Genomic DNA, 27,860 nt, shown 5'->3' with positions numbered 1-27,860 from the left:
TGTGTCTTTCGTGTAACTTTACCGTTCCTAATAAGTGCAGCAGGGGAAGAGGTGTCCGACCTAGGCTTCACAAATGTGCTGTACATGAGTTTGACCCTTTGTCGATGAGCTTTATTTTCTTATGGAAAATGCTGCCAAGGATGATTTGGAATTCAGTGTGGTTGTAAGAATGTGGATAATTGTCATTTACTGCTGTCATATCATGACAGCACTGTGTTTCCACAGGTTCATCGTCACATTGCCATCTCCGCAACCTGACCCTGAGAGGTCCTATGTATGTTCACGTCTCCTCTTGTTGGCTTCACAACATGACCTTTGTTGCGTACTCCAGGGTAGCGTATCATACTACTGCCAAATAGTAGCAGTGCCTGCCTATCGAAGCTTGACCGACGTTACTTATTGGGTAGCGTGGCGTTGTCGGTGGGCTGCAGGCATCCGGTATACCATGGCGACCAAGCAAGGGCGAGACGATTTCTAGTGTGAAACTTGCATGGTTTATTCAAAAGTTGGTGAAAGAAAATGATAAGAGCATGAAGTGTTCAAAAGTACATTTTGGAACCCCTTAAATATGCTCTCTACAATCGTGGAGGGATCTTGCTTTCGTCGACGTCATGTGACCGGCACAGAAAGAGGGCCCCTCCTCCTCTGGTTATACCTAGCCTGCTGAAAGGAAGAGGTCGTCCCGCCTCCTGGAATTGTAGATGCCTGTCCGCTTCTTCTGCGCGTTGCGGGTTCGTGGAAGTTCTCCTCTAGGTCCGATTCGAGAAAAGGGTCTCTCTATACTCGCACACCCACACACACATACACACACAAAAGAGGCCTGTACACTGAAGGCCTTCCGGCAGACAGGCAGACACTCGAAATGGTCATGGCGAATTAGGAAGTCATGCTTCATTTCGTCGAGGCCTGGTGGAAAAAGGTTGGGTGAGAAAAAGTTCTTTCTGCACGTGGAGCGGGACGCCAACAATAGCAGGCGAAGTCACACCTCATTTCGACGAGGCAGGGTGAGATGGTCGGTTGAAATTCCTTTCAACATGTGGTGCCATACGCCAACCCTAACACCTTGCGTTCAGTGTCACTGCCTTTGTTTTGGAGCACCGAAGGGACAAACCCATCTTTCCAGCACAAAAATGGTTTCTTGCTGTGCGCCAACAGGCTACATAGAAGTTGGGCAAAACATGACATTTTTGGGACTGAGGAACCAGACCTGTTTAAAATTGGACTTAACTTGCAGAAATTGGGACATCTAAGGAACTGAAAGAGATGCCAAATTGCCAGAGAAAAACATGGCATGAGAGGTGAAATCCTGAAGCCATTGAATGATGTCTGTAACATAATGTGCCACTGTTAACATGCTAATATCAAAAGTTGATTTTTACGTTCACTGTGTATCGTGTATCATTATCATGTCACTGTTGTGGTCACACCAGGTCCACTGAAAGTGGTTAAAAAGAAATTCCTTTAAACCAAGCTTCTCCTTGTTGCCAGTTTGTTTACTCCACAAACTGCCTGTGTGGAAAGGGTATTTGTGATTCTCTGTCATGATGTCATTGGGCCTGAGCTAATAGGAACTAATTCACCTGATGTCGCTAAATCTTGGAAAATTACAGGAACAAGTGGTACCATGTGGTGTGTCACTACAATACCTGCCAACTTTTATGATTCCATCATAAGATGCCAGGCTTTCAGAGCTTATTTACAATCATCATATTGACCCTAACAGTTGCTCCTTTGTGGCCAGATTAGGGCAAATTTGATTTAAATAACACTCTCGGATCAATTTTCCAAAATTATTTTTTGGACCTTCTGGATTATTCAAACCTGCTCACATTAGTGCCACCTAGTGATTGAACTAGTGTGTAAAAATGACTACATTTTCAGCTGCCATTATGTGAATGCTTTATGAATAAACTTTTCCATTTGTCTTTGGTGCCGATTATTGTTATCGTGATTACAAAGCAGAGCACAGCACTTCTATGGAACAAATTCCTCAAGTTTTTAAAAATAAGCAGTCGCCATCATGAGTGCCCTAATAAAATAATTGTTAGTATTTTCTTTGGCTTAGACCGTAGCATTTTACAACTGTTAATGTTGGCTGGTCTGCACTTCACTTCTTTGATTTTATGCAAGCCTTGTGTTTTAGTATGATTTTTGTTCCTTGGAATTCAGTATTTAAAAACATGTAATTGACATGCTCATCTTTTTGTCTTGTCCTTAGAGGAGGAAAGTATGCTCCTGTCTCCTGGGTCAGGCATTGATGGCATGAAAAGAGATATGGCTTCCAACAGTGCTGGTGAGGAAATATCTTCTCCTCAGGGAAGTCCACAGCCCACCAAGCGAAATGCTGATGGCACGGAGACTCCCAACCCCAAACGCTTCAGGTGAGGTCTAAAATTATTAGGCAACTGCTCATGCCCAGGTCACCTTGTCAATCATCGTTGTTTTGTTTAGAACAAAAAACTAGGACAAGCTTTTAGGATGAGGAAAAGAGGCAGACACAGGCATAAGATAGGTTTTGAAGATAAAATGTTGAAAGAAGCCTGAGCGTACTGCTAGAAATTAAGTTCAAGAAGGTTTGCTGTTTGGCTATTTGGTATATGACACTTGGAGTGAAAACAGTGCAAACTAATGGGACAAGCAAAATAGTGTCCCTCTTCTTTTGTAGGCGAAGAGACACTTTTTCATAGTGAGAGAGGGAGAGGGCGATAGTAGTTAACTTTTTTTAGGAGGATCATCCGTGGCCTGTGCTGTAAAGATTTGCATAATTATATGCAGTTTATTTTGCTGTTAGGGTTACTACGGCTAATTGTGAATAAATATATTGACATATACAGGGTATATCATGATGGGTGTATTGCACACTATTGTACTTTTTATTTCGTCAGTAATCTAAATGAGAGTGTTTCATTTTGTCTTTCACCTCCGAGCCTGTGCAACATTTCCTGTTTGTTTCTAAGGTGTGCATGTGTGATAATTTGGTCATTTATTGTATTTTCTCAGTTATTCTTTTGCGTACTTACTGCTGTCAGCACATTTGGCACCAATAGCACAAAGTATACTGAAGTGATATTGCAGAAATGCCCAAACTTTGCTGTGCAAGTAGTACTTTGGGAGCAAACTCCTAAATGCCGTCTTGCAGGCTCTGCACGGAGGAAGAAGGCCAGCCCATGCGAGAGGTGACGAGTGTGTTCATGACACCTTCGGGCTTCATCTCGCCCGCTCGAGAGGGCAAGCTACCAGAGCCAAGCGCTCCATCGTCATTCATCAAAACCCTGCCGGCTGGCATGGCCTTTGACTCTGATTCCTCGGACAGTATAGATGTACCACATAAGGAAGTGAAGCTGAAGGAGCCCAAGAAAACTATAAAAGTGAAGAAAGAGGGCAAGGATGGCAAGAAGGCCAAGACGAGCAAAAAGGACAACAAGGAGAACACACATCTGAAGAAGGCTGCTCCGCTTTACGTCCCTTTCATGAGCAAAAAGAGTTCAAGCAGCAACCCCATGCTCAAGATTAAAAAGAAGCTTGCCAAGGGCCTCAAGCTGTCCAAGGAACTCAAGCTGTCCAAGGAACTCAAGCTGTCCAAGGAGCTCAAGCTCTCCAAGGATGGCAGCAGCAAGATGGCCAAGATCAAGTCCAAGAACAAGGAGGGAAAGGTGAAGGAAGGAAAGATCAAAGAGGGTAAGATCAAGGAAGGAAAGAGCAAAGAAGGAAAGAGTAAAGAGGGCAAGAGCAAGGACAGTTCCAAGTCAAAGTCAAAGAGCAAGAACAAGCTGGGGAATCCAGGAGGTACAGGAGGCTTGATGGCTGTGGCTGGGCTGACGCCAAAGCCTGCCAAGATTAAGTCACTCAACAAGTCCAAGAGTCCAACAGCTTCAAAAGCAGAAAAGAAAGAGAAGAAGAAGCAGGCAGCAGCAGCCGCAGCGGCTGAACCTCCGATTCCTTTCTTATTTGCACCAATGCCTACACCACCTCCCCCCGCACCTGTTGTAGCACCGCCTCCTGCTCCACCTCCTCCCGTCCCTCCACCACTTGCACCATCCCCACCACCGGTTCTGTCTCCTCCTCACTTGCCTCTCTCATTGACGTCCATGATTCCTCCCTCTATGCTGTCGACCATGACACCACTGCAAGTGATGGCGTGCAAGGCAGAGGAGGAACGCAGCAAGCTGAACGCAGCTGCCGCTGCAGCTGCTGCTGCTGCGCAGGAAAGTGCAGTGATTGCAGATGACCCATATGAGGACGAGCCACTTTCTCGCGAGGAGTCCCCAGAGCCGAGACTTGTGATTGATGACTCACCTGAGACACTTAGCAAGCAGGAGAAGGAGAGCCGGCTGGCCGACATAGAGCAATGCATTGACGCTGTGATTCAGAAGGCACGTGAGGAATCTCGACTTGAAGAGAAGAGGGAGACCTTGGAGGCAGCCATGTCTGGTATGCTGAACCGCAAGCTGGAGCCGAGGGATGTCTACGACTTCACGGACTCGGACTCGTCACCTCCCCCGACGCCCAAGACGCCGGACTTGGTGGGCTCGCCAGCTCCAAAGAAAGAGGTCAAGGAACCTTCACCAGAGCATATTCCGGGCCCGCCTGTCAACACTGAACAAAAGAAGTCCAAAGAAAAGACTAAGGGCAAGAAGAAGTCAGGCAAGAACAAATCAACTTCGGGAACACCATCCCCAAAGAAGGGGCTTCCAAAGACACCGGAAATGAAAGCATCTCCTCTCATTGCCCTGTCGCAGCGGTCGGAGACATCCCCAGAACCGGCACCCAGCTTTTCGGGTGTGTTTCCCTTCTCCCAACAACAGCAGCAGCTGCAGCAGCCCCAGCAACAACCTCCTGGTCCCCTGTTCTCGCCGAAGTTTCCTGCCTTTGGGTCACCGCCGACTCAGGGTTTCCTGCCGGCATTTCCATTCTCCTCGCAGCTTCGGGCAGGCACATCTTCCCACTTCCCAACACCCCCGCTGTTTGTGCCACCACCTTCCTCTCGCGATGACATGTCGCCAGCATCCTCACCTACGGCACCTCCCCCTGGAGGAGGCCTTATGGGTCCTGTGGTGCTTGGTGGGAGCCCCTTCGCTGTCAAGACTTTGGCTGAAAAGAAAGCCATACCCCCTATTGTGCCGTCCACGAGCCGTATGGATGAAGACAAGCCATCCTTCTCTAAATCTGAAAAAGATGGTGAAAAGGTGAGCGTTAGAGTTGCATCGCTATTCATATTAACATGGTCCTTGACACAATTGTTCATGTCTAGGCTATGGAGACAGCAGAGCATAGGGACCGTACAACTTCTTAGGATATTTAGGACTTTCAGCTATCAACCTGTGGTTTTGTCTCTTAATAATAAAGGCCTCGAGTGCATTTCCTAGTTGCTGCATCTTTTGCATTGTTCAGTGCAAGCTTTACTCGCATGCTGAAATAGAGCAGATGGATTCACAAAGTCAGGAGCATTCACCCACATCGCGGTCATTGCAGTCAGGAAAGATTTCGCATGGTCTAGACGCCACCGATAAAAAGCACTCATGTGAACAAGTGCACACGAACTGGTTTATTTCAGAAATTTTTGTTTATTTGTGCGGCTGTTGTACAGTGTAGTCTCCACACTGCAAAGGTTGCGAAATGGTTGAGCATCCACCTCATATGCGGGAGGTACTGGGTTCAAGTCCCCCCGGAACCAATGAGCTCTTCTCATGTGTAGAGATGTTTCTCGGCCCAGTGCTCAGCTACTTATATGGGTTCTCATATTGAAAAGGGGCCCTGTAGATATCTAAAGAAGAAAAAAAATGCCTGCCGATCCCATGCTGGTAATTTCTCATCGGGTGAGTGTCTTTCCTAAGTTTTAAGGTCCTGTATCCAGTGACAGCACTTGCCTGCCTCCCACAGCAGTGGTGGATACTCAACTATCTCAGCTCCACTGTAGTTGGATAATTGGTGCCCCGTTCTCGCTATGGTCATCTTCAGTGCTATCATCCAAGGACATTTGCTAGTTATCTGACGGGGAATATATTCTTACTCGGTACTAAAATGATCTTCAGAGTCGCTGAACACATGACAGTTTTATGTCATTTGCTACCCTCTTGCTGCTTTGTGCCATGAAGGGTCTGCTCAAATTCTTTCGTGTACTGCTAAACAATTTCTGCCATTGCACAGAAGCTGCGAGGGGTAGGTATTAACTGTTGAAAATATTCTGAAAGGTGCCTCAACAAACACGAAGAAAAAAACGCCAGCGGACACAAGTGCATCTGTGTTGCGCGCAACCAGATGTCTGACCGGAACTTATATTTTTGCATGTCGGGAGGGGCCTGACATATTACTGCAGAGGGTTAAATCATAATGATGCACATGTATTGTGTACTGTGCCATGGAAATGTGCTGATTACGCTACATGCGTTAGTATTATGCTGGCATCGTAAAAGGTTGTGTATGTTCTCAAAAGTGTTGGCAAGAAATGCCATTTTTTTTTCAATAAAGCACTGACAATAACCTATTTAAAAGAAAACATAAATCGTCTTGTTCTTGCAAATTTTTGGCATAGTTAATTTTGATGGTAGCTGAGCTGCATTACTACAGAATGATCTATTATACAGCGTGCATGGCTTGATGGAAACAGTTAGCTATCTAATGGGGCAAAACTTGCAATTTCGAAAGGAGTTACAGCTGAGTTACCTGCTGCAACTGTTTTGTGTAATTCTTTCGGTTCAGTCATTGCTGGCACTTTTGTCTAAGGCCTGCATGTAGGAAACGCATCTCACTAAACTAACAGTGTTTTTTTTTTTTCTCCTTTTCCTCTCCTTGCTTTCTTGTCCAGTTTTCAATGGACAAATACTGGAAGGTAATGTCATACTGCTCTGCTTTCCTTGCTCTGTTAGAACTTCGATATTTTGTCCTTTGAAAAAAACTGCAGTAAATCTCATGTTTTCATTACAAGCAGCCTGGACTGAGGAAGGGCAGGCTGTCAGCAGCCGTAAGACGTGTCGTCAAGGTCATTGAGGACATTTTTTTCTTCTCGTCAGTGCATGGGCGAAATGCATCTTGCGGGAACTTATCGGTTGCATGAAAACTTGCCATTTCTTGCTGTTTTTTTTGTTTTTATCACATTAGATTTCGCGTTATTGTTTAACTAAAAAAAAAATCTAGTTAGGAACTTGGCTTTGATTATTGGTGCACACATCACAAGCGTGACAGCAGCTGATAAGCAGGCTGTGCAATCAGTATGTTGACTCACTGTATCCGTGGCAATTAGGATATATTCATATTAAACGCTTTGTGAATATGGCTTGGCGAACACTACAAGCACCACATGCCCGCAATCTCAAAGCACCTTCAGTTGAGCAGACGCAAAACTTGCCACATAAATGCACCGCAAATATTCGAGAGATTAAATATTTCTGAGCGCTGCAAAGCGCGTGTAATGCTGAGCACTGCTGCTTCTTTGGGAGCTTTCCATGTTTGCCGGGCATACAGTGTGAACATGAAGCTAAAATGGCTGAAGACAAGGAACAGGGATAGCCAGAGACAGTAGTAATTCCTCATCTTGTGTCATAAAGGGTCAGCTGGAACCCAGCTGCAGTTAGAGCAGACCAAGACAAGTGATCATTCTGAGCCATGTGTTTGTTTGAAGCAGAGCTGCCCACATACGTGGAACGTGTAGCATGTAGCGTAAACTTACAGGGCTTAGGCAAGACCTTCGTATTGTGAGCATGTGCATCTCTAACCTGCGAGAGCTTCATGTGAAATCTGGAAACTCCCCGTACCTGAAGCTAGAACTGTTTCTCAAAAGCATAAAAGTTAAATCTTGGCAGCATCCACTGACAGAAACTGCAGTTGTCTAGGTAGTGCTCAAACTCTCAGAACATCATTTAGCACCATGGGGCTTTTTTCCTACTTTTAGCACATTCTTTAAAGCATGCCCTTTGTGGCTCAGAAACGCATGTATTGCTTTACGCACTGTCAGTGGAAATTGGTGCAATGTGCAACTGAGCACTCGTGATATCTCCTTTGTGTGTGCAAGTGACGGTCTGTGGTAAAGCTATGTATGGCTATACTGGATGTGCCTGTACTACACGAGTCCTTTTTGTGGGTTTCTTGACGTCTTTGTGACCCTGACAGCATTTTGCTTTCGTGAGCTAATCAATTGGTGTTGATCAACGTGCAGAGCAAAGCCAAAGAGAAGAAGGAGAAGAAGGTCGACAAGAAGGAGCATGTGAAGAAGAAGCCAAAGGAGAAGCTGAAGGAGAAGCCGCCCAAGGAGAAGAAAGAAGGAAAAGCCAAGCTGAAGGCCCCCGAGAAGACCAAGGCAGATAAAAAGACGAAAACGAAAGTTGGCAAGGAGAAAGAGAAGAAGAAGGGAAAAGAGGAGAAGGTGATTTACTTCTGTGTGTTGCCAATTAATGGCACATTTGAAGCAAAGTGCTTTGGTATAGGTGGTGAAGGAATTCCACAGCAGATGATCAGTAACAACCAGACAAAACAAAAGCAGCTTTCAGAGTAAAGTCTATCGCACAGTGTTTTCCTAATGGGCAAGCTTTTGTGACAGTGTGCCTATATGCGCTGTGCAGCGCTTGTAACAGTCTTAAAACACTAAAACATTATGTAGAAAGAATGTTAGTGCAAGTGCATCTTGAACACCTAACTTTATTTTAAAACCTGTACCCAACATATTTTTGCCCAAGTAAGACGTTTTGGCTCTCGTTTACTGACGGGGATGATGCAGTATTTTATTTGCAACGTGCACATTTAGGTCTGTCGGGTCTAGTTATGAATGCTACCAAAAGAAAGTTTTAAACTACTTATAACTTTTTCTTTGCAGAAGAAGGACGATAGCATTCCCAAGATCACTGTGAAGCTTGGAAGTACTCCCAAGCCCAGTGCAACAAAAATGTGAGTAATAGCTCCACATTCTTCACCAGCTGAGTGAAGGCCACTGCAGGACAAAGGCATCTTCAAGAACCCTCTAGCTGTTGTAATCGGAAGCTTTTGTTAACCCTTTCAGGGTCGATATTTTTCGCCATATGCGACCGCCCAGAGAAAGATGTGTTTACTGCAGATTCCAGTTCTTCTGAGGGACCTGTTTCGAAAAAAATTTACCGTAATTTTTTTATGGTGACCGTAAGGTGAGAAACAAATATTTTGCATTGGTATATATGTACTCTTTATTCACGAATAACAGCGATATAAAAAAAAAAGAACTTATAAGCATTAGAAATTGATGCATTGTTTTAGTTCAAGGCTTAGAATATGTGCACTCGAGAATATTTCACAAGTTCAAATGTTCGTGCTCTCACACTAATATTTACGTCCATAGTGTAATCGAACTGTGTAAGTGAGTGCACTCAAGAAAATTCAAAAAAGCAAAACGTGTGACAAACTTCCGCTAATCTTCATCTTATTGCCAACCAGATGCAATTAGGTATTGCAAGTCGTCGTCGCCGTCGTCCCCCCCCCCCAAAAGAAGAGAATGAAAAGAAAACACATGCACAGCAGCATCCTTCCTTTGCTCACCCCTGGGAGCACTAAACGAGTGAGAAACAGGCGGCCACCCTTTCAGCGATTAGTAACGAGATAGCCATCACTTTTGCGAGGTGCAAGAAGCCGAAACCGCTTGCGAAACAAAACCCAAGCCACCACCCTCCCGCCCGCGCGCCAATGCACGAGCGGTAGTGTATAGACGCGCCGCAGCAAACTAGCTCTAAAACAAACCATGCACCGAAAACTGAGAGAGGGAGGTGCGAGAAAAAAATTCCCTGTATTCCCACATAGTGGCAGCACATGCCAGGGAAGAAAAAATTAGGAAATCAGCACGCTTTTTAAACGTACAGACGTACAGAAGGCTGCTACTGTGTATTAGATGGGCTGCTTTCCTTGTTTGGCGACTGTCCATTCAGTGAACACTGCTTTAAAATTCATATCCTTAGTGAGAAGCAACAGGGCCTTAAAAGCACTGCTATGCAGCTAACACCGTTACCCCTATCACGCAAAGTTACATTCACATCATTTTGGTAGCATGACTCGGCTCAAAAGCATCACTGGAAGTGTTATATGAATGCTCTGAAACTTGAGTTCCTGATGGCAATGGCTTACTGCTATCCTATAAGTGGCTGCTATCCAGTGTTGTTTTGTATGCAAATAGCAACATCAGGCTTACTCTGAATGCGCATGCTTCAGCACAGTAGTGAACTTCGTCTGTTGGGAAAGTTACCTCATTCTGTATGTTACTTCGACTTTCCTACAAGGGTGGTGAACTCACTCAAACATATGTGTCTGAATAGCTGTATAGAAGAAAATGGTGCGCAAAGCTCTGAAAACAAATGAAAACAAATGTTCAGGAAATGGAAAGCAAACCTTACCACACAGCACAGTATTGTGGCAACAACTGCGGTTTGCCAACCTTTGCTTGAATTGAAGCACTATTTTGTCCATGCCACCATTCATTGCAGAGAAGCTTACCTGCAGTGCATTTGGCTCCCACCGAGGTGAATGTGAACAGAGCCAAAAAATTCACTCATATTCTCAGTTCAATTTAGCAGATGCGTACTGAAGTCATTAGAAACTAAACTTAGCTTGTCTTTAACGAGGTCTATGCCATCCTAAGTGACCTCTGCTGTAAACAACCTCTGCTGTTCCAAGAGATCCTGTTCCTTACTTGAGAAAGTTACTGACTTGTGACCTTCCGTGACCTTGCTCTCCAACTGCACGCAGCCTCTTCAAAGCGCTGGCCCAAGGCGGTGGGGGCAACTCTCCCCCGGACCCATTTGCAGCGTCGCCACCATCCTCTCCAGTGCGAGCCCGCAGCCCATCACCGCCAGTGCTGACTCCTGTGGCTGCGCCTCCGCCACCCCAGCCGCAGGCAAGTGGCCGGGGCAGCAAGGCATCGTCCAAGGCCTCCAAGGGTGCGGCTGCCGCACCCCCTGCCTCCCAGCAACCACAGCTGGCCGAGGCCGCCTCTCCTCTCCCCACGGCCAGGATGGTCATCACCGAGACCGTTGGCACCATTGTGGTGAGGGCTCAGGACATGCCAGCCTCCGCATACTTGTTGGTTCAAGCAGGGTTGCCCGTCAGAGTAGCCAAACATTGTTCCCTCCTCCCACCGTCTCCCTTCCCAGTGGCACATGTCTTCTTGCCCTTACATTTTCTCTTTGTAAGTTTACTCCCTAGGAGTTAACTGTAAAACTTCCAGATGTCTCAAATGAAGCTAATTTCATGTATACCTGATAGAAAATGGATTGGATTGCTTGGGGTCCTTTTTGGCACTCTAAATGTATTTGACTTTGTTTCAACATACTGGTCTTTTCTAATCACCTCTGCTCTGCAAATGATCAAAGGATTGTGTGGACGTCTTCACAGTTGGGTTTGTTCACGGTTCATTTATAGATACAAGGATGGCATAAAGACACTGGGATGAGAGATCTGTTCATATTTCCACTCTAGCACACTCATGTTGTTATATCAAAAACTTCTTAAAGGGGTCCTGAAACACTTTTTATCGAAGTAGAGAAATGCATTTAGACTATTTCAGAAATGCTTTGCAGCAAAAAGTGCTTCAATGCATTCAGAAGTGTAGTTATTGGCAACCACAGATCACCTTTGATTTCCTTTGCGGTGCTCCCGCTCCTTCTTCAATGCCTTGCACTGCGAAGGCTGTGCCGTTGCGGGGTGAGCCCACAACGCTTCACCTTCTGAACGTCACCGTGGTGTGCAGTTCAAACTTCATTCTCGATTTTCACTTAGACACAACTATTTCCAATTTTAGAACATACAATTTGCTAAATGCCAAACGTGGTTGTCCTTGGCAAACCGTAGTGAGCTCAATGAGCGAGCTTGTTGTGGCGGCTCTTTGTGGCCACAGTATCTGCGCTACATAGCAGACAGCAGCTATTTCCAACTGTAGTGCATATGCACTGCGTTTGCTTTGTGCACGACAGTGCTGGAGTGCACACTCGTACTCATCTACTCCAGTCTGGCCCTGCTACGTGGTGCAGGATTGGCTTTGTTCTGCACCAACTTGACTGACAGATAGAAGTTGCATCCAACTTGCACATTTTGAAGCACTGTAAGTAGCTCAGTAATGAGTGCACGCTGGCAAGCGGACCTGTGATCTGACCTTAAGTTTCACATCTTTCAAGGCCGGTTAAGTGTTCAAAACTAATCAAAATTACTGAGGCCCAATGGCTACGACATCGATAAGTAGGGTGGCCAAAGTTTAATTTCTGCGTAGGTGGCCGTGGCTGAACGGGAGCACACGATGGTTGGCTTCTTCTCAAAGTACATAATTCTTGTTGGAATCCAAAAGAAGGTTTTCACTTACTTCAGCCTGTTTATGCTGTGTCAGTAAATATACACCATAACAGTACGAAGAAGCGCACTGATCCAAACACACTTCTTGATTGGTGTCAGCTATCCACCAATGGCAGCTGTCTATGGGAATCTAGCACAGGATGACATATACAAGCCGCTGGCAGCTTCAAAGTTTCATTTGAAAAGAGAATATTGGAGAAATATGTGACTTTGCCCTCCACTTGTGAGCTCCATGCGCCGCACACGACTGCGAAAATTGGCTGAGATGTTCACAGCAGCGTATGCTATCAGCAGACTGCGTTTTTTCACCAAGCCCAAAGGGTGGTTCAGGACATCTTTAAGGCTGATTTCTTTCCCTTTCTCAGGATTAAACACTCATTTGCCTTCCCTCCTCTACTGCAAAATCTTTTTCTAGGCATGTCCAATAAATAGAACGGCAAATAAAAAATATATGTTACATATGTTTGTGGATGTGTTGTAAGTGCAGCTTCTGTCACAAGAAACAAAGCCACTAAGTTCATGACTGCAGTTGACCACTGGACACATAGTTAGCCTCCTGTTGCATCACCTGCACTGCTTGAAAGATTTAGAGAAGATTGTATCTCATCCTTGCCTGATAGAGCTTTATAACATTGTTTCACCACATTACTAAGACCACTGTTTCACATACAAAACGCTAAGCACCCAGGACTCGGCAACAGTGATGCTCCCAGTGGCTTCAGTTTTTTTTTTTGACAAAGGCAGTACATTGTGGTGCATGTGTAGTTAATTCGATTTGGAAGAGCCACATTATTTCCAAAATAATTTCTGTAGTGTGGCCCTGCTGTATCACTCAATACTGGTGTAGGTGTTGAATGTCGGAAGATAGGCACCGTGCTTGACTGTAGGCTTAATAACATCCGTCTTGTTTGCAGGATGAACGAGGAAACAAAATCTGGATATGTCCCGCGTGCGCCAAACCAGACGATGGCAGTCCCATGATCGGCTGTGACGAGTGTGATGACTGGTATCACTGGTGTGTCCTGCTTTCCATCTTTTTTTCTTTTTAATTTATAATCTTCTAATGTAAAAGCAGACGTTTAATGTGAAGCATTTGGGGTATTGTCATTTTTTTTTATGACAGTAGCTTTGACTGTTCATTTCAGAGCGCTGCAGGAAATATATGCAGATTTCAGAAAAGATAGAGAGTTTGTGAAAAGGAGCACTGAAACTATATTACATAAATGGAAGTATTAACAGTGGTAGGGACCTGCCGAGGTTGCTTAGTGGCTATGGTGTTGGGCTGCTAAGCATGAGGTCACGGGATCGAATCCCGGCCACAACGGCCGCATTTAGATGGGGACAAAATGCGAAAACACCCATGTACTTAGATTTAGGTACACATTAAAGAACCCCAGGTGGTCCAAATTTCTGGTGTCCCCCACTATGGCGTGGCTTATAATCAAATTGTGGTTTTGGCGTGTAAAAGCCTATAATTCTTTAACAGCAGCAGGCAGGCTCCATTAAAGTGCTGAAGCCTCTTTGTGCTCTCTGTGAAGTGAAGTAGCTGTTTTACACTAGGTTTGTAGCACCGCTGAAGTACATTGAAATGACTAGATGAAGTGAGGGTGTTGAGATAGTTCTGTAATGGTTGGTACATCAAAACATTGCTGGATAACAGGAGTAACTACTGCATTGCTTCAACAATGTGTGTTTAAGATGGCATGGCAGCACGACGATGCACTCTGAAAATTCTCCGACTTGTCAAGATGTATATTCTAATAACCCTGTTTGTTTTCCTCTAGCTTGATCAAACAATTTGCTCTTTGAATAAATTGTTTTTCATGTGAGGCCAGCACGCATGCTCCTTGCAGTGACCTTCATGTAGGCACCCTTTGCACCGAGGAAAGAGGCTGACTCTTCGCACATGCTACCTTTACTGGAAAAAAAAAAGGCTGCAGGTCAACACAAAGTTGAAGTCTAAATGATGCGAAGATTGTTTGAGTTATTGAGATAGCAGAGATTAGTTAGCCAGGTAGCAGTGATCGTGTATGTATGTGTGTCCTGCACGGCCTCATGCCTGTAGCTGACTCGTTGCCTGTAGCTGTTAGCTCTCTCTGTCACTCTCTGAAATTGAACTCTAAGGTGTTACATTCCAAAACCATGTAGCGATTATGAGGCATGCTGTAGTGGGGGACTCCAGAATAATATTGACCACCTGGGATTCTTTCTTGCATCTTAATCTAAGTGCAGGAGTGTTTTTGCATTTCACCTCCATCGAAAAGTGGCTGCTGTGGCTGGTATCTGTTACTTTCCTTGTTCAAGGATTAAGGCCATGTATAATGCTTGTCGAGGGCAGAAAATTAGTGAGAGGTGTAAGTGCAGAGGAGTACGACAGATGTGTAAATACAGTAGACTCCTTTCAAGGTGAACTCGAAGGGACCATCAAAACTTGTCTGGCTTATCAGAAGAGCCTCAGCTGCCCCAGGTAAAAGAAAAAAAGTGACAACATGTCATGGACTTCATGGAGACCACCAGAAAGTCCAGATAACGGCCTGAAATACAGTTAAACCTCGATATAACGAAGTCAGTAAAATAAGCAATTTGCTTCGTTATATCTAAATTTTGTTGTATTGAAATGGTACTTTTTATTCAAATAAGTACAGTCGCTGATTGATTTTTCTTACACGGAAAGTGGCTGCTGAATTTTCTGAATTATTGGGCACTCGAATGAAAGCAAACTTGAATGAAAAAACCATTTGTTTTGATAAATTTGGGTGTCGGTGACGAATGATACAGTTTCATGCTAAGTACGACAACGATATCTTCACATCGGCGTTACGAATTAAGCAGAGATTAAGCAGAGCCAGCCGCACTTTTGCGCGCACTCCGCCCCTGCGGCTGATAGCATCGCCCGCACTGGGACGACGCAATCAAAAAAAGCGCCAGCAGCGGGCAGGGAATACATCGTCTGCCTCTCACTCCAATGGGTCACCGAAACTCAAGGTTACACAACCACGAATACTAAACACCTGGGAGGACAGCATACAAGGTGCCACGCCCTCTCGAAATGCTTCCTCTTTGCACACATGACAGATTGCCTCTAAAACAGGGTGCGCGGCTGCGTATAGGCTCAGCCGCACTTACAGCCATGTGCAGCCATGGCCGGAACGCGTGCCATAAATCGAGATGCGTGCCAACTTACCCTCCCCCCGCTTCGCCTCCTCCCCCTTGTCCTGTCGGGCGCACTTGATCGCGTTACCATGAGTTTGCTCCCCTACCCCTCTTTGCCTTTGCTCATGCGTGAAGGCAGCACTCGTGAAGCTGCCATCTTTCTTGTCACACCCTTGCCCACTTTTACTTGCATCTAAAGCACACAGTGCGCAGCGTGCAATAGGATCTTATTGTACTTGGATTTCATACAGAACAGGATGCGGCTCCTATTCGGTGGTTGCTCTGGTGGCGCAGCGTGTGATTTGAGAGGTGTGCTTGCAAGCAGCCACTTGTAATTCAATAATTTAACTATCTGCGTCCGTGGACATTTCCATTTATTGTTTTGGCATTTCTTTGCTTCGGAAGCGAAATTGCAGTATATTGAAATCGCATACAGACACAGTTCATTATATTGAGGTTCTAGTTACATGGAGTTCTATGTACAAGAGCTTTTGAAAAGTTATATACTTTGTTATGTCGAGAATTTCATCATATTGAAGTTTGTTATATCGAGGGTTAACTGCTCTTGATTAGCTGGAAAATAAGTGACATTGTTTGTTTCACAAGTGGCCCTAAAAGGTGTGCTGTATACTTGGATCGTCACTGTCAGGGATACCTTCAATTATACATGACGAGCACAAGACATGTAGGCGTCTACAAGCGACGGCATTCTCGGCACAATACCAAGCGTGTGATCTTACGCATGGCTACGGAAGATACATTGGCATCTACGGGTAACGGCATTCTCGGCACAGTGCTGAAGTGATGTTGCCTGTTGACACGTCCAAGGATAGTCATAAGAAATATTGCGAAAGTGCAAGTACAGGGTCAATTATGAAAGTAATGCGCATTTTCTGGAAAAATAGATTTATTGACCGGACCTGTACAAATGGTTAAAATTCTTCAAAATGCTCTACCGCTGCATCAATACACTTGCGGAGACATGTCTGCCACGCCTGGAAGCCCTCGACGGGAAGGCCTCTCAGGAACGCTGTAACATACTTTTGGATGTTTTCCACGGCTTCCCGATGCTTTCCTCTCAGCGCTTTCTTCAGTCGGGGAAACAAAAAAAAAAAAAAAACGTCGCACGGAGCCAAGTCGACCACCGGGGTATTGCTCCGGGCCAGGATGTTGGTAGCGATGAAGGACGTGTGACTGGGGGCATTGTCATGGTGGAGCTTGACCGTGTCTTTGATGTCAGCCACCCGGCGTTTTACCTCCAGGTAAAAGGCTGAGTTGACAGTTTCTTCCTGCGGTACAAACTCAAAATGGGCGATTCCTCGGGCATCAAAGAATACAATGAGCATCGTTTTGATGTGACACTTGCTCATTTGCGCTTTCTTGGGTCAAGGGGATGATTTGGTTTGCCACTCGCTGCTCTGCTGTTTCAATTCTGGGTTGTACTCGAACATCCAGGATTCATCTCCGGTTATGATAGGGTTAAGAAAGTCCGGCTCATTTTGAATCAAATCCAACAATTCTTGACAGCACAAAACTCGAAGTTCTTTCTGATCTTCTGTCAACACTTTCGGCACAAGCTTAGTGGAGATCTTTCACATTTGCAGATCCTCGGTCACTATCCCGTGTACCGCAAATGTGGACATGTGTAGGGTGTCAGCAATTTGATGGATGCTCAATCGACAGTCGGAACGAAAAACTTCGCCTACACAATCCACGTTTTCTTCAGTTCTGGTCGTTGTTGGGCGTCCAGAACGGGGTTTGTCGGCGACCTCCTCCCAGCCCTCCTTGAATGCCTTGTGCCACCTCCCTGACTGTGACCTTGAAGTGCAGTCGGCCTCAAAGGCCTCTTGTAGCATCTGGAATGTGTCGGTTGCATTCTTTCCAAGCTTCACGCAAAAGTTGATAGTGTATCACTGTTCAAGCAAATGCTCCGTCGTGCCCTGTTATCCGCTCACACTGCTAGCAGTAAACTGGTGACCGGTTGTGTTGGCAGGGCAGAACCTTCACCACATTTCCCAACTGGTTTTACCACGCTGCCATGTATAGTCATGTCATAATAAAATAATGCGCATTACTTTCATAATGGACCCTGTATCTTCAAAAGTAATTGTCCAAAAATAAGGCCCATGTTTGCCAATGCCTTGCTACACATACATATGCTTGCCTTTGGCCTAGACAGTCTGTGGCCACAATTTTTTAGCAATGCCTTTTAGGCCATTCCTTTTCATGCTTTTCACGCTTCCTCAGTGGTCAGAGAAACGCTCCGCCCTCATATTCAAGGTGATCAGCCGGCCATGAGTAATAAATGATAAGAGTGAATGGAACACGCATGACAAATGGTGCAAATCACAAATGCAGCCTTTATGGCTTAATGCCTTGGCTTGACTTTTCTTGTGGTTTGGCCTCAGCCATTGAGTACTAGACTGACTAGGCTTCACTTGTTTTGGTTTCGAAGAGGCGCTGTGAACATGGCTGAAAACCATGGCTGCGGCGTATAAAAACGAAAATATCTATATTTCTGCTCAACTGAGAGACACACCACTATGCCCGAGATTCTTTATTTATTTATTTATAATTTTTCTTCCCCACTTTTCTTTCTCAGTTCTCTCGCTCCCCTCTCCACAGAGTGAATTTGCTATAAAGTGGTATTTTTAACATTCTTTATTTAGTTTTTACTCCCCCCTCCCCTCCCTGTTTCCTTTGGGGTCCCACTGGTGCTGCGCTGAGACTAGAATCCCTGATGTTCAGAATCGCCAGTGTTCGTGGTCACTCCGAAAGTTAGTCGTAACCGAAAAGTATAGTCTACGCTCGTTACAATGGACCCGGGTACAACAGACTTTCGAATGTAACGGACTATATTTCAACCTTAGTTTGCTCTACCTATTGTATTAATGCAACAAAGTTTGCTTTTAACGGACTGCGCTACAACGAACTATCGGCTACAGTGGACGAAATTAGCGGCAATTCTTGGCAAAATTGGGCTTATAAAATGGACCTCTGCCATGTCAACACTGGTTGGCAACTGACATGTGAGGGTCAGTCGATGATCGCAGCTCAATATTGTATGTGCGAGGGAGGGAGGAAAGCAGGGTGGAAGCACGCCTTCCTTTGTGCACGAGGCACATGGGGGGGTGGAGGCAAGGGAGAGGGTGGCGAGGTAGGGGACGCCCGCGCAGGCCTCATCTTCAAAGCGATTTGCGATGTGAACAAAGTGTGCCCAGTGCTGGTAGCTTCGTATGTGCTGTGCTTTTGACGTTTAATTCGCGTTGAAGCGAGAATCAGCACTAAGGTTAATTTGCTTGCTGTTGCTGCCGCACTTCCCCACTCCAACGTGTTGACAGTGACTTTCCGTGGTCGTCGAATGAGATGTGTTCATGTTTACCTGTGCGCGCGTGCCGCGGTGCTTGTTAATTGAGTTAGTAAGCTAATGTTTGCAATTTTATTCGGCCGATAAAACTCCTATCCTCACTTCGCATAGCTGTCTACTAATTTGCTATCACAATCGATGCTTCGCCTTTAAAGCGAAACTGCAACTTTTTTTGCTCGTTTGTTTTTTACTTTGGACGTTCATCACTCACTCTTTGCTGTGATGATGTTATATATCGTGGCCAAAGTTTCGGAAGTGAGGCATTTCGGATATTGCGGACTTCGGATAAAACATACATTTTTTGTCAGGTTATCAGGATCCGTTGTAACGAGAGTCGACTATAATGCAAAGCAGTTCATATTAAGTGAATCTTCTTTTACAATGAGTCTATGGGAAACCACTCAAACGTTTCCACATTGATATATATTTAAATATTCAGCTCAACTGAGTTCGTCTTAACGGGAGTTTACTGTATATTTAAAGGTGTCCTGAACAGCTTTTTATTGAAATGGAGAAATGGATGTTAAGTTAAAATAGGCTATTTCAGAATTACTTTGCAGCAAAAAATACTTCAATGCATTCAGCAGAAGCGGAGTTATTGGAAATCAAACACACCCATTGCAATGCTTCCTCACCTTCTTCAATGCCTTGCATTATGAAGGCTACGGTCGAGCGGGACGTGCGCACAGTGCTCCACCTACTGAAAGCCACTGTGCCACACAGTTCAAATTTGGTGTTGAATGTTAATGTAGATGCCATTACTTCCTATTTTGGTTCCTACGATGCACCAAATGTAAGCCAATCGCAGTTGTCCTCAGCGAGCCGCGGTGTGCTTAGCCAGTGACTTGTCACGGCACCCCACGGCGGCCATGGTATCTACGCTACGTAGCAGACCACAGAAGCATGCATCTGTGGTGTGTGTGTGCCGCATTTGCTTTGTGCACATCAGGGCTTGAGTCTGTGCTCAGGCTAATGTGCTCCAGTCTGACAGTACTAAATTGTGCAGACCGGCTTTGGCCTTCACGAGCTTGACCAACTGATAGTAGCCATATCCAACAAGTGCATTTTGAGGCGCTATCAATAAGTCTGCCAGGGTGTCTAAGGAGAGGCCACGGGTGAGCGCACACTGGCAAGCATGCGTATGGTCTGTTCTCAAGTTTCACATGGTTCAAGGCTAGTTGAGCGCTCAAAACTAGTCAAAATTATCCAGACTCGATGGCTGTGACACTGATAAGCAGGGTGACTAAGGTTGAATTCCTATGCAGGTGGCCGCGACCTAGTGTGAGCAGAGGATAGTCTGCTTCTTCTGGAAGTATGTAATTGTTATTGAAATTCTAAAGCAGATTGTCTCTTAGTTCAGCCTGTTAAACTTCGTCAATAAATATGCACAGTAACAGTAGGAAGAAGCACACTGATCTAAACACCCTTCTTCATTGATGTCAGCTATTGGCCAATAACAGCTGCGTATGGGAATCTGCTATATTATGAAATAAAGTGTCCAAAAAGGAGGGAGAAGCAGGCTTCTGTTGAAAAGAGAAAGAGAGTGTTTGAGAGAAATGTGGCTTCGGAGCTCCACATGCCGCACACCACTGCGAAACTTGGCTGATTTGTTCACAGCAGCGTATGCTATCCGTAGACTATGTTTTTTTCACCAAGCTCGAGGGGTGGTTCAGGACCCCTTTAAGGCTTCTTTACCCATTTAGTCGCAGTGGCTCTGGCAGATTGGCCAACAATTAACAAATAACTCAGTGGCCCAAGTTGTCCATTCGGTCTCGTACTCAGTGGCACATACTCAGAGGTACATATCAAGTAGCACAAGTTGTGATCTACTAGGTGAAGAAACAATGGCAAACACCGAACCTTGGGGTATTTGCAAAGAAGGCTTCACTTTGACGGCCTCTTTACATCTACACCATTGTTTCATTGTTGCAGGGGTAGTGACTAAAGATATTCGTCTGTTCCTGTCTCCTTGTGCAGGGTGTGCGTGGGAATCGTGGTGCCCCCGAAGGAAGAGGAGAGCTGGTATTGCAACCGTTGCATTGCCAAGAGGCAGGGGGCCCTGGCCAAGAAGAAGAAAAAGAAGCACCGCAAGGACAAGTGAAGTTGCGGCGCCTCTTTTCCCTGGGAACAGTGGCGCGTTGCACCCCCCAGGTTTTGGAGAAGCACGTCCCCCCCTCCATCCAATTCTCATCGTCGTCTCTCCCGACCACCCAATGCACATTCTTCATCCCATTCGTTCATTTCGTTCTTGGAACGCGCGCCATGATCACAAGGCGACCTTGTGGCTGCACGGTGAAACGTGTTGACTGCACCAACCGCTGCCACGCGCGATGTGCTCCCTCCTTGCTCATGTACTTCGTTTTTTTTCTTTATTCTTTTAATTAAAGAAGCCGCTCTTTCCCTTTTCTTTTTCTTTCTTTCTTTCTTTCCTTTTTTTTTGTATGAACAGCCCTCAGTGACTTAGTGCTGTGTTTCGTTCACCTTATTTGGACGGAAGAGAGACAGTTGTTGCCCTGACTTCGGCGAGTTCCCTTGTGCAAGAAAAAAAGGTGGTGCCACACAGTGAATCCTGTACCTCGCAGAAATAGTATGTAGAACATATATACCCTGGGGGTAAGTGTCTCGTCATTATGCCATTCATCGTCACTCTTCCACCGTTCCCATGTACCTAGTTTTAGTTGGCGCATTAGCCTTACTGATGTTTGTTATCGATTGTTACGTGCGCTGTTGGAGGCGTACTGTTTGGTTAAAAAATTTTTGCTGACTTGCTCTTTACAAGCGGCCACTGGTCTCCTGCATCGTGAGGCTTATTCTTCCTTTGTGTACCATTCCTTGTGTTGTGTGTGTTTCATTGTGTAATCTTGCCAGGTCCACTAATAATAGCACAAGGCTGGGAGATTCATCTAAGTTACCTTGACTTGGGATTTATAACTAGGTGCTGGGCATGCTGTTTTATCATCATTGTTTTAGTTGTGGTATTTTGTTCAGACATTGTTAATTTCATTCATGCTTCCCATGTCCCAGTGATCCATTGTGTTTAGTTCCATTGATGTATTCAATCCATTGTTTAGGAGCCCTTGGTTTAGCAAGGTTAGCCTAGCTCTTTTTTTTTCTTTGCTGTAAGACAGTTTATAAGGTAGGATTTGCTGCTTTATGTGCGCACGCATTAGTGCTTGCGTGTAGCCTGTGTCGCAGAATTGTGCAGTCCTAACCTCATTGTCAGACATAACTCTAGTAGCTGGTTTCAGAGTGCAGCAGCTGTAAATATAGCATGCGCATCTATTTATTTGAACTACGCACCTTATTTTACTGGTGTTGGAAACTTATATGGGAGGCATTTTGCTCCTGGCGTCGTTGTTGTGTTCATGATTATAACACTGCAGTTTTAGTGCTGTGAAAAAAAGCAAAAAAACACGAGGTTGATGTTTCGACGGCAATTGGCTGGCTCACTTGAAACGTCCAATGTCCAAAGATTCGTAGACATGGTTAGTACCAGTGCATTGCTGGTGGTGTCATGTCATGGTGGCTCACATGTCGCTACTCATGTGTTTGTTCTTGATGGTGTGTTTTTAGCACCCAAACAACTTTGAGGTTCAGTTGGGGAAGGTTTCGCTAGTGGTTGCTGGTTCATCCTGTTTATTTTTGTTTCTACATGCGCATATCACTTTGTAGCTTATGGTATAAACTGATGCAGACTTGCTATAGTTCAGACTCAGACAATTCCAAATTCCTGTTGATTCAAGTGAATTGCACAGTTGTGGTTGGCCTGCCATGTTTTTAGTGCATTTTGAAGCCCTAATTGTTTTAAAACAACATGGGACAAGGATTTTCGTTAAAAAATGCATTTTTGCCTTGCCAGGCGGAGGAATGTGTCCAGGTATAGTCGACGTGAAGATGCTAGGTTTAAACAGTTTGATATGCAGGCTGCTGTAGTGCTAGTATGAAATAGTGCTACCCAACCTGGCCACTTTAGATTTGACTGGCTAGTGCCTATGTGGTTTCGTATTCTTATTCTCATAGGAGATGCTTTAAAGTACAATTGGTTGTATTTATATATTGGTGTAATTACGTCTTGGACTCCATGTTTTATTCAACATTGGTTTATTCAAACAAACTGTGTAGTACCTATGAGTTTGAATTTATGCGGGTTGACTGTACTGCCCAGCAAATAGTGCTGAGAAATTTAGTCTGTAGTTGGGCGGTTACCATGTTGTAAATGAATAGTAGTCACCATTTTGCAATATTGCATGAGTAGCTTCTCTATACAACCGAAACTTGATATTACGAATTATTGGATATAATGAAGCAAATATGAAATGTTTCTTGCCGCTGTCAATATATAACAAATACCTGCTTATAAGGAATATTAAATATAACGAAGGTATTTTCATGTTGGATGCAGCTTCTTTATCACTTGGGTCAACTGTACATGTTGCTTGTGAAACTTGCCAAGGTTGAAGACTGGGCGTGTTTGTACAGCATATTAGAGGTTGGATTGTGCAAGATGTTGATGAGACACACAGAAGAAAAACACGCGCTCTGTGGTGTGTGTTTCTCTTCTGTATGTCCCATAAAAATTTTGTGCAATTCAACCTCTAATTTGCTTGTGAAATTCTTTGTTTCTTTTTCAAGAACCTAGATTTCTGGAATGAATTGCCTTCAGGCTGACTGTCATTTTTGCTTGCCTTTTGTGCAGTGTCACGTCTGTTAAAGCTCTGATAGCATCATCTTTAAACATTTTCAAATGATGCTTTCCTTATTTTGTTGCTTTTGTACAATCCTCCTTGCAGACAAAACTTTCTTTTACTTCATGTGTACAGCTGACGTGACAGTGTGAAATGTGCAGGCTGGTGCTTTGGTTGCCTCAGTGTCACAGCCAAGAAAGCGGCACAGACTTCTCTCTTCGTACTGTCTCCATCTCCCCCTACTCATTCTCTGTCTTAGCAACACCGAGAATTAAATGAAGCCCCGGATTTTATTTACACCGCCGTCATTGGTGGGCCCACCACTGTCTGCCAGCATTGCTTGAGAAGATGGGTTGTTGAGCAGCATGTAGGTACCTGTCAGTTTTTCTGATGGGTAGCAGTCTGTGTCGGTGTATTGCTTTCTTTGTAGTATCTGATTTGTCACTAGGTATATTGTGCTCCGTCATGTAGCATTTGCTGGTCAAAGCTGGCAGGAACCATTCGTGTCTGATAGTTCTGATTGTTCCTGCATTCTGGGTTGCCTTGTCATGACATTGTTTGCCTCTGTAGTTGTGTTCTTTGAAGAGGTGGTTTCTAAGCATCAGCTTTTTGTAAATCTTGCAAGCTCGCTGACGTACTGCTGACGTACTCCTACTTCCTTGGCTCCTAGAAAATGCATGCAGTCAAGGTACAGGTGCAATAAAGCTTTATTATGTTGGCATAAAACGAAAGCAATACATATATTGGTGGAGATGCTGCACTTTATTTCTTTTAAGCACAGTCAGTGAGTAATTAATCTATACCTATAGCCAGCCTCGCATTGGCTGCTGTACATATGACTTCTTCTCGAACTTATGTTTGCATAAGCCAATACTTTTCTTCTTGCACTTGTGTCGTTGTGAAGACAAACACCATGGCCATTGCTTTATGAAAAGTGCTAATAGGGATAACAGGGTTTGGAGGCACCTGTTTTGCACTCACGGAACCCGTAGGATGGTACAAGCAGCACCCACTTTTGGAGCACTTACCTTAGAAGGTGGGGCCTATTCGATCAGTTTAGGCATCAAAAGGTATAATTATAAGCTGCTTTGGCATTGTCTACTTTTTGAAAATTAATCTGGTACAAGCTGCACGTGTTGGTGAAAGAGGACAGAAGTCAGCAGGCGCATAGGGTTGGCCAAGTGTTTTTAGATGATGCAACAAGACCACCTGAATAGTGCTTCCCGGGCATACAACTGGGATAAAAAAGTATAGTACTTTCTTTCTTGAAAAATCGAAGAGAACAACTGTCTGTGCTGCCAAGTTTGGAGTGAGCAGTTCAGTGTTGCTCATCTGTTTCGGCCAGAGATCGCATCTTGCATGTTGTTGAGCAGCTGGAACAGTGAGGATGGATTATGTACAGGCCACTAATGCAAACACTGTCCTTTGTCTAGTTGTCTTTTGTGTTGCTCAGATTGCATGTTTTTATGGTGCTTTCTCTGTCATTTCTCTCATGCAATCCCTCTTGATTGTATGAAAACTGATGCTCCAGTATGAGATTTCTCATAAGTAGGAGGCACTGTTGTTACCAAGGGTCGGCAACTTAAGTTTGTCATAATTTTGCCCATTTTTGTGCAGTCTGTATTAAAGATAATCTTTTGTGGCAAGTATTTTAGCATACAGACGCTAATTTTGTAACATGGCTGTAATTGCTGCTGCGAGCTGTTTGCAAGGAGGGACAGAACATGCACAACCTTATTACAGATTTTTTTTGTTGCATATGTTGCTTTTAGCACTTCGGAAGAGACATCAATTGTCCAGTAGTGCTTGTATTAATCACGGTTATATGCGTATGAATTAAAGATGCTATTACATCAAGGCACGAAGCAAAATGTTTCTCACATTCACGTGACTGATAGGGAAAATCCCTGTGCACTGAAGTGCAAATTATAAGCCACTCAGTACAAAAGCTCGAGTAGTAGCTGCTCTTATATCTCCTAAATCCATTGCAGCACAAATTTCGGTCTCATGGCACCTGGTACATAGACTGCACTCGCTTTTAAACATAGCTTTTGGTGCAGTATAATATCCAGTTGTTGACTTGGCTGTTTTGTTTTGGTACATTTGCAGTTTCATATGTTGCTTTTGTGGGAGCTTTGGTTGGCGTGAACCACCTGTGCTGTACATATTTCTTTACATCTTGCTTTAAGTAACCATACTATTTAGAAGCAGTGGAGATGCTCTGTTCAAGATTATTGCTACTGTTTTTACACTAACATGAAAAGTTTCTTACTACGGCTATAGTGGTGAGAAGTCCACATTGATTATCAAAGTGCATTTTTTTTTTGCAGACAAAAAACGCGGCAGTGAGAAAAAGATTAAACTGTAGAGGTGTTAGAAAACTAAGCCTGAATGTCATAGCTTAAAGCATTAAGTCAAGGTCTCTCTGTAGTGATTAGTGACTTCAAATGTAGAACTTCATTTGGTAGACATATGAAATAACTGTAGTGGTTGTTGAGTGTTTGCATGTATGTGTGCCATCAAGAAAAGATCCAGCGTTAGCCATCATTGGGTGCCTTCCTTTGCTTTTGTGTTTGTTGTTCTACGTGTCCACAATTTCATCTGTTATAATTTATGCCTTGATAGAACTGATGTCAGTATACACATGCTCTGAACATGTGTGAATTATAATTTTCTGGCCCATGGCTTTTCTCTTGGATAGCAGTACAGTGTTTCACTTGCATGTTTTCGTCACCTCTGCAACATGCAATCTCTCGTGAGCGGTTGTCTTGGTACCTATGTCCTAAAATTTGAAGATCATGTTTGATCAGGGCTCTAGTTCTTTGAATCTGAAAAATCAGAACTGTTTGTTTCAATGGTGTTTGTACTTTACTAGCGTCGAGTGTGCAGTGGAATACCTTCCTTTCCCAAATAGTGGACCTTACAATATGCTAAATGCCTGTAAAACCGTACTGTAGCGAATATAGTCTGTCCTTTGTGTAGTAGCACCAGGTTTACAGGGGACTGTCTGACATGCATTATTTCGTGGTGTGTGGCTTAAAACTCGGGTACTTGATTTCTTTTTTTTTTTTTGCACTACCTATATGTTAAGCTTGCTCCAGTCTCTCAAGAAAGGAATGTATCATTCATGTAAAGAGAAAAAAATAATCATAATCCCAGAACACACCTGCCATTTGTTCACTCTGCTGTACGAACGACATTAAATATATTTTATTCATTCTGTAAGGATGGTACTTATTATTGCACCAAGGATATATTTAATGTGATTAGCAATTTTTTGGTAACATCAGCCAGTTTGTGGTACGTATGTCTGTCCATATGTTTGTCCATGTTGAATCTCTTTCATGCGAACTTGGGTGACTGGGTACGCGCTGCATTTCAATGAGCCTCTGACACCGGCTAGTGTCACTGGGTGTGCCATTCAATTCAGATTAGTGTACTTGCACTTTTTTTTTAATACCAGGCAAGCAACGGTGGCAACTGTTACATTGAAGATCTAGACCATAAAATGCTATATTAAAGGGACGCTGAAGTGAAAAATGATTTCTTCTGCATCAGTAAATTACCATTCTACAACACCAAAAACACCACTCTTACAACGCTAAGGCGTTTGGTAAGCCAGAAAAAGCGCAAGAACGAAATACGGGTGGCGATGCCTACTTAAGTTCCCGCACCTGGGGGCTGTAACGTCTTGGATTTTAATGGCATCTTTTAGGGCCTACTAATTATATATAACGGTACAGATTGACTGCATTGTGTTCGAAAGGAACCAAATATCAAACGTGGCAAGTTTCAGAAACCTTTATTCAGCCAACGCGGCCCAAATGCGAAAACTTACTTTGGAATCCCTGACGTCACGCTGACGTACCAGTGCTGGGGTTTCGTCGCGAAATTCAAATACTGATACTTGGACCTTCATTTTCATATCTAATAATCGAACTATATTTTCGAAATGACTGCCTGCAGGGTTTTCAAACATTTTTTCATTAGTCTAAACTGATTTATTGTTTCGCTTTAGTGTCCCTTTAAAATTTGACCAAATACAAAACAGTGGTAAGTGCAATTTTTTTTTTTTTTCCAAGCATGAAATACGCATGTTCCTGTATATGTCTCATTTCCATGAGGGCAATTTGGTGTGTTGCTATTATTCCCAGTTATGTTGACATTCATCGTGAGATGGGTTCTGCCAGATATATTTTAATATTATTTTTAATGCAATTAGCATTCTGGCTCACACACACTTATTGTGTGCGAGACGCGAGTAAGTGCATGGTCGAATGAGTAGCTCATCGGGCTGCTGTGCTGAGGGAGCAGTGTTCGAAACCAACTGTTGGACCGACTTGTCACTCGGTATGTGGCCCTCT

At 44.2% G+C, this 27,860-nt stretch overlaps 1 protein-coding gene across 2 annotated transcripts in view; it reads left to right on the top strand.

Moving 5' to 3' along the window:
- Window positions 1-26,721, top strand: part of LOC135905901 (transcription initiation factor TFIID subunit 3-like) — a 28,641-nt gene extending 1,920 nt beyond the window's left edge. Inside the window, exons 3-10 of one of the 2 annotated variants that reach the window (XM_065437009.1) lie at window positions 2,219-2,381; window positions 3,140-5,186; window positions 6,806-6,829; window positions 8,153-8,359; window positions 8,807-8,877; window positions 10,696-10,993; window positions 13,206-13,306; window positions 20,789-26,721. In XM_065437009.1, coding sequence (XP_065293081.1) covers window positions 2,219-2,381; window positions 3,140-5,186; window positions 6,806-6,829; window positions 8,153-8,359; window positions 8,807-8,877; window positions 10,696-10,993; window positions 13,206-13,306; window positions 20,789-20,912 — 3,035 coding nt within the window. In that variant the 3' untranslated portion in view covers window positions 20,913-26,721. The remainder of the gene's footprint in view (window positions 1-2,218; window positions 2,382-3,139; window positions 5,187-6,805; window positions 6,830-8,152; window positions 8,360-8,806; window positions 8,878-10,695; window positions 10,994-13,205; window positions 13,307-20,788) is intronic. The other variant, XM_065437010.1, reaches the window with a different exon arrangement.
- The last annotated feature ends 1,139 nt before the right edge of the window (window positions 26,722-27,860 follow it).

Source organism: Dermacentor albipictus, chromosome 5 (genome assembly GCF_038994185.2).
Source record: "Dermacentor albipictus isolate Rhodes 1998 colony chromosome 5, USDA_Dalb.pri_finalv2, whole genome shotgun sequence".
NCBI lineage: Eukaryota > Metazoa > Arthropoda > Arachnida > Ixodida > Ixodidae > Dermacentor > Dermacentor albipictus.
Note: the sequence above shows the minus strand (reverse complement) of the source record. Positions and strands in the feature narration are given on the sequence as shown.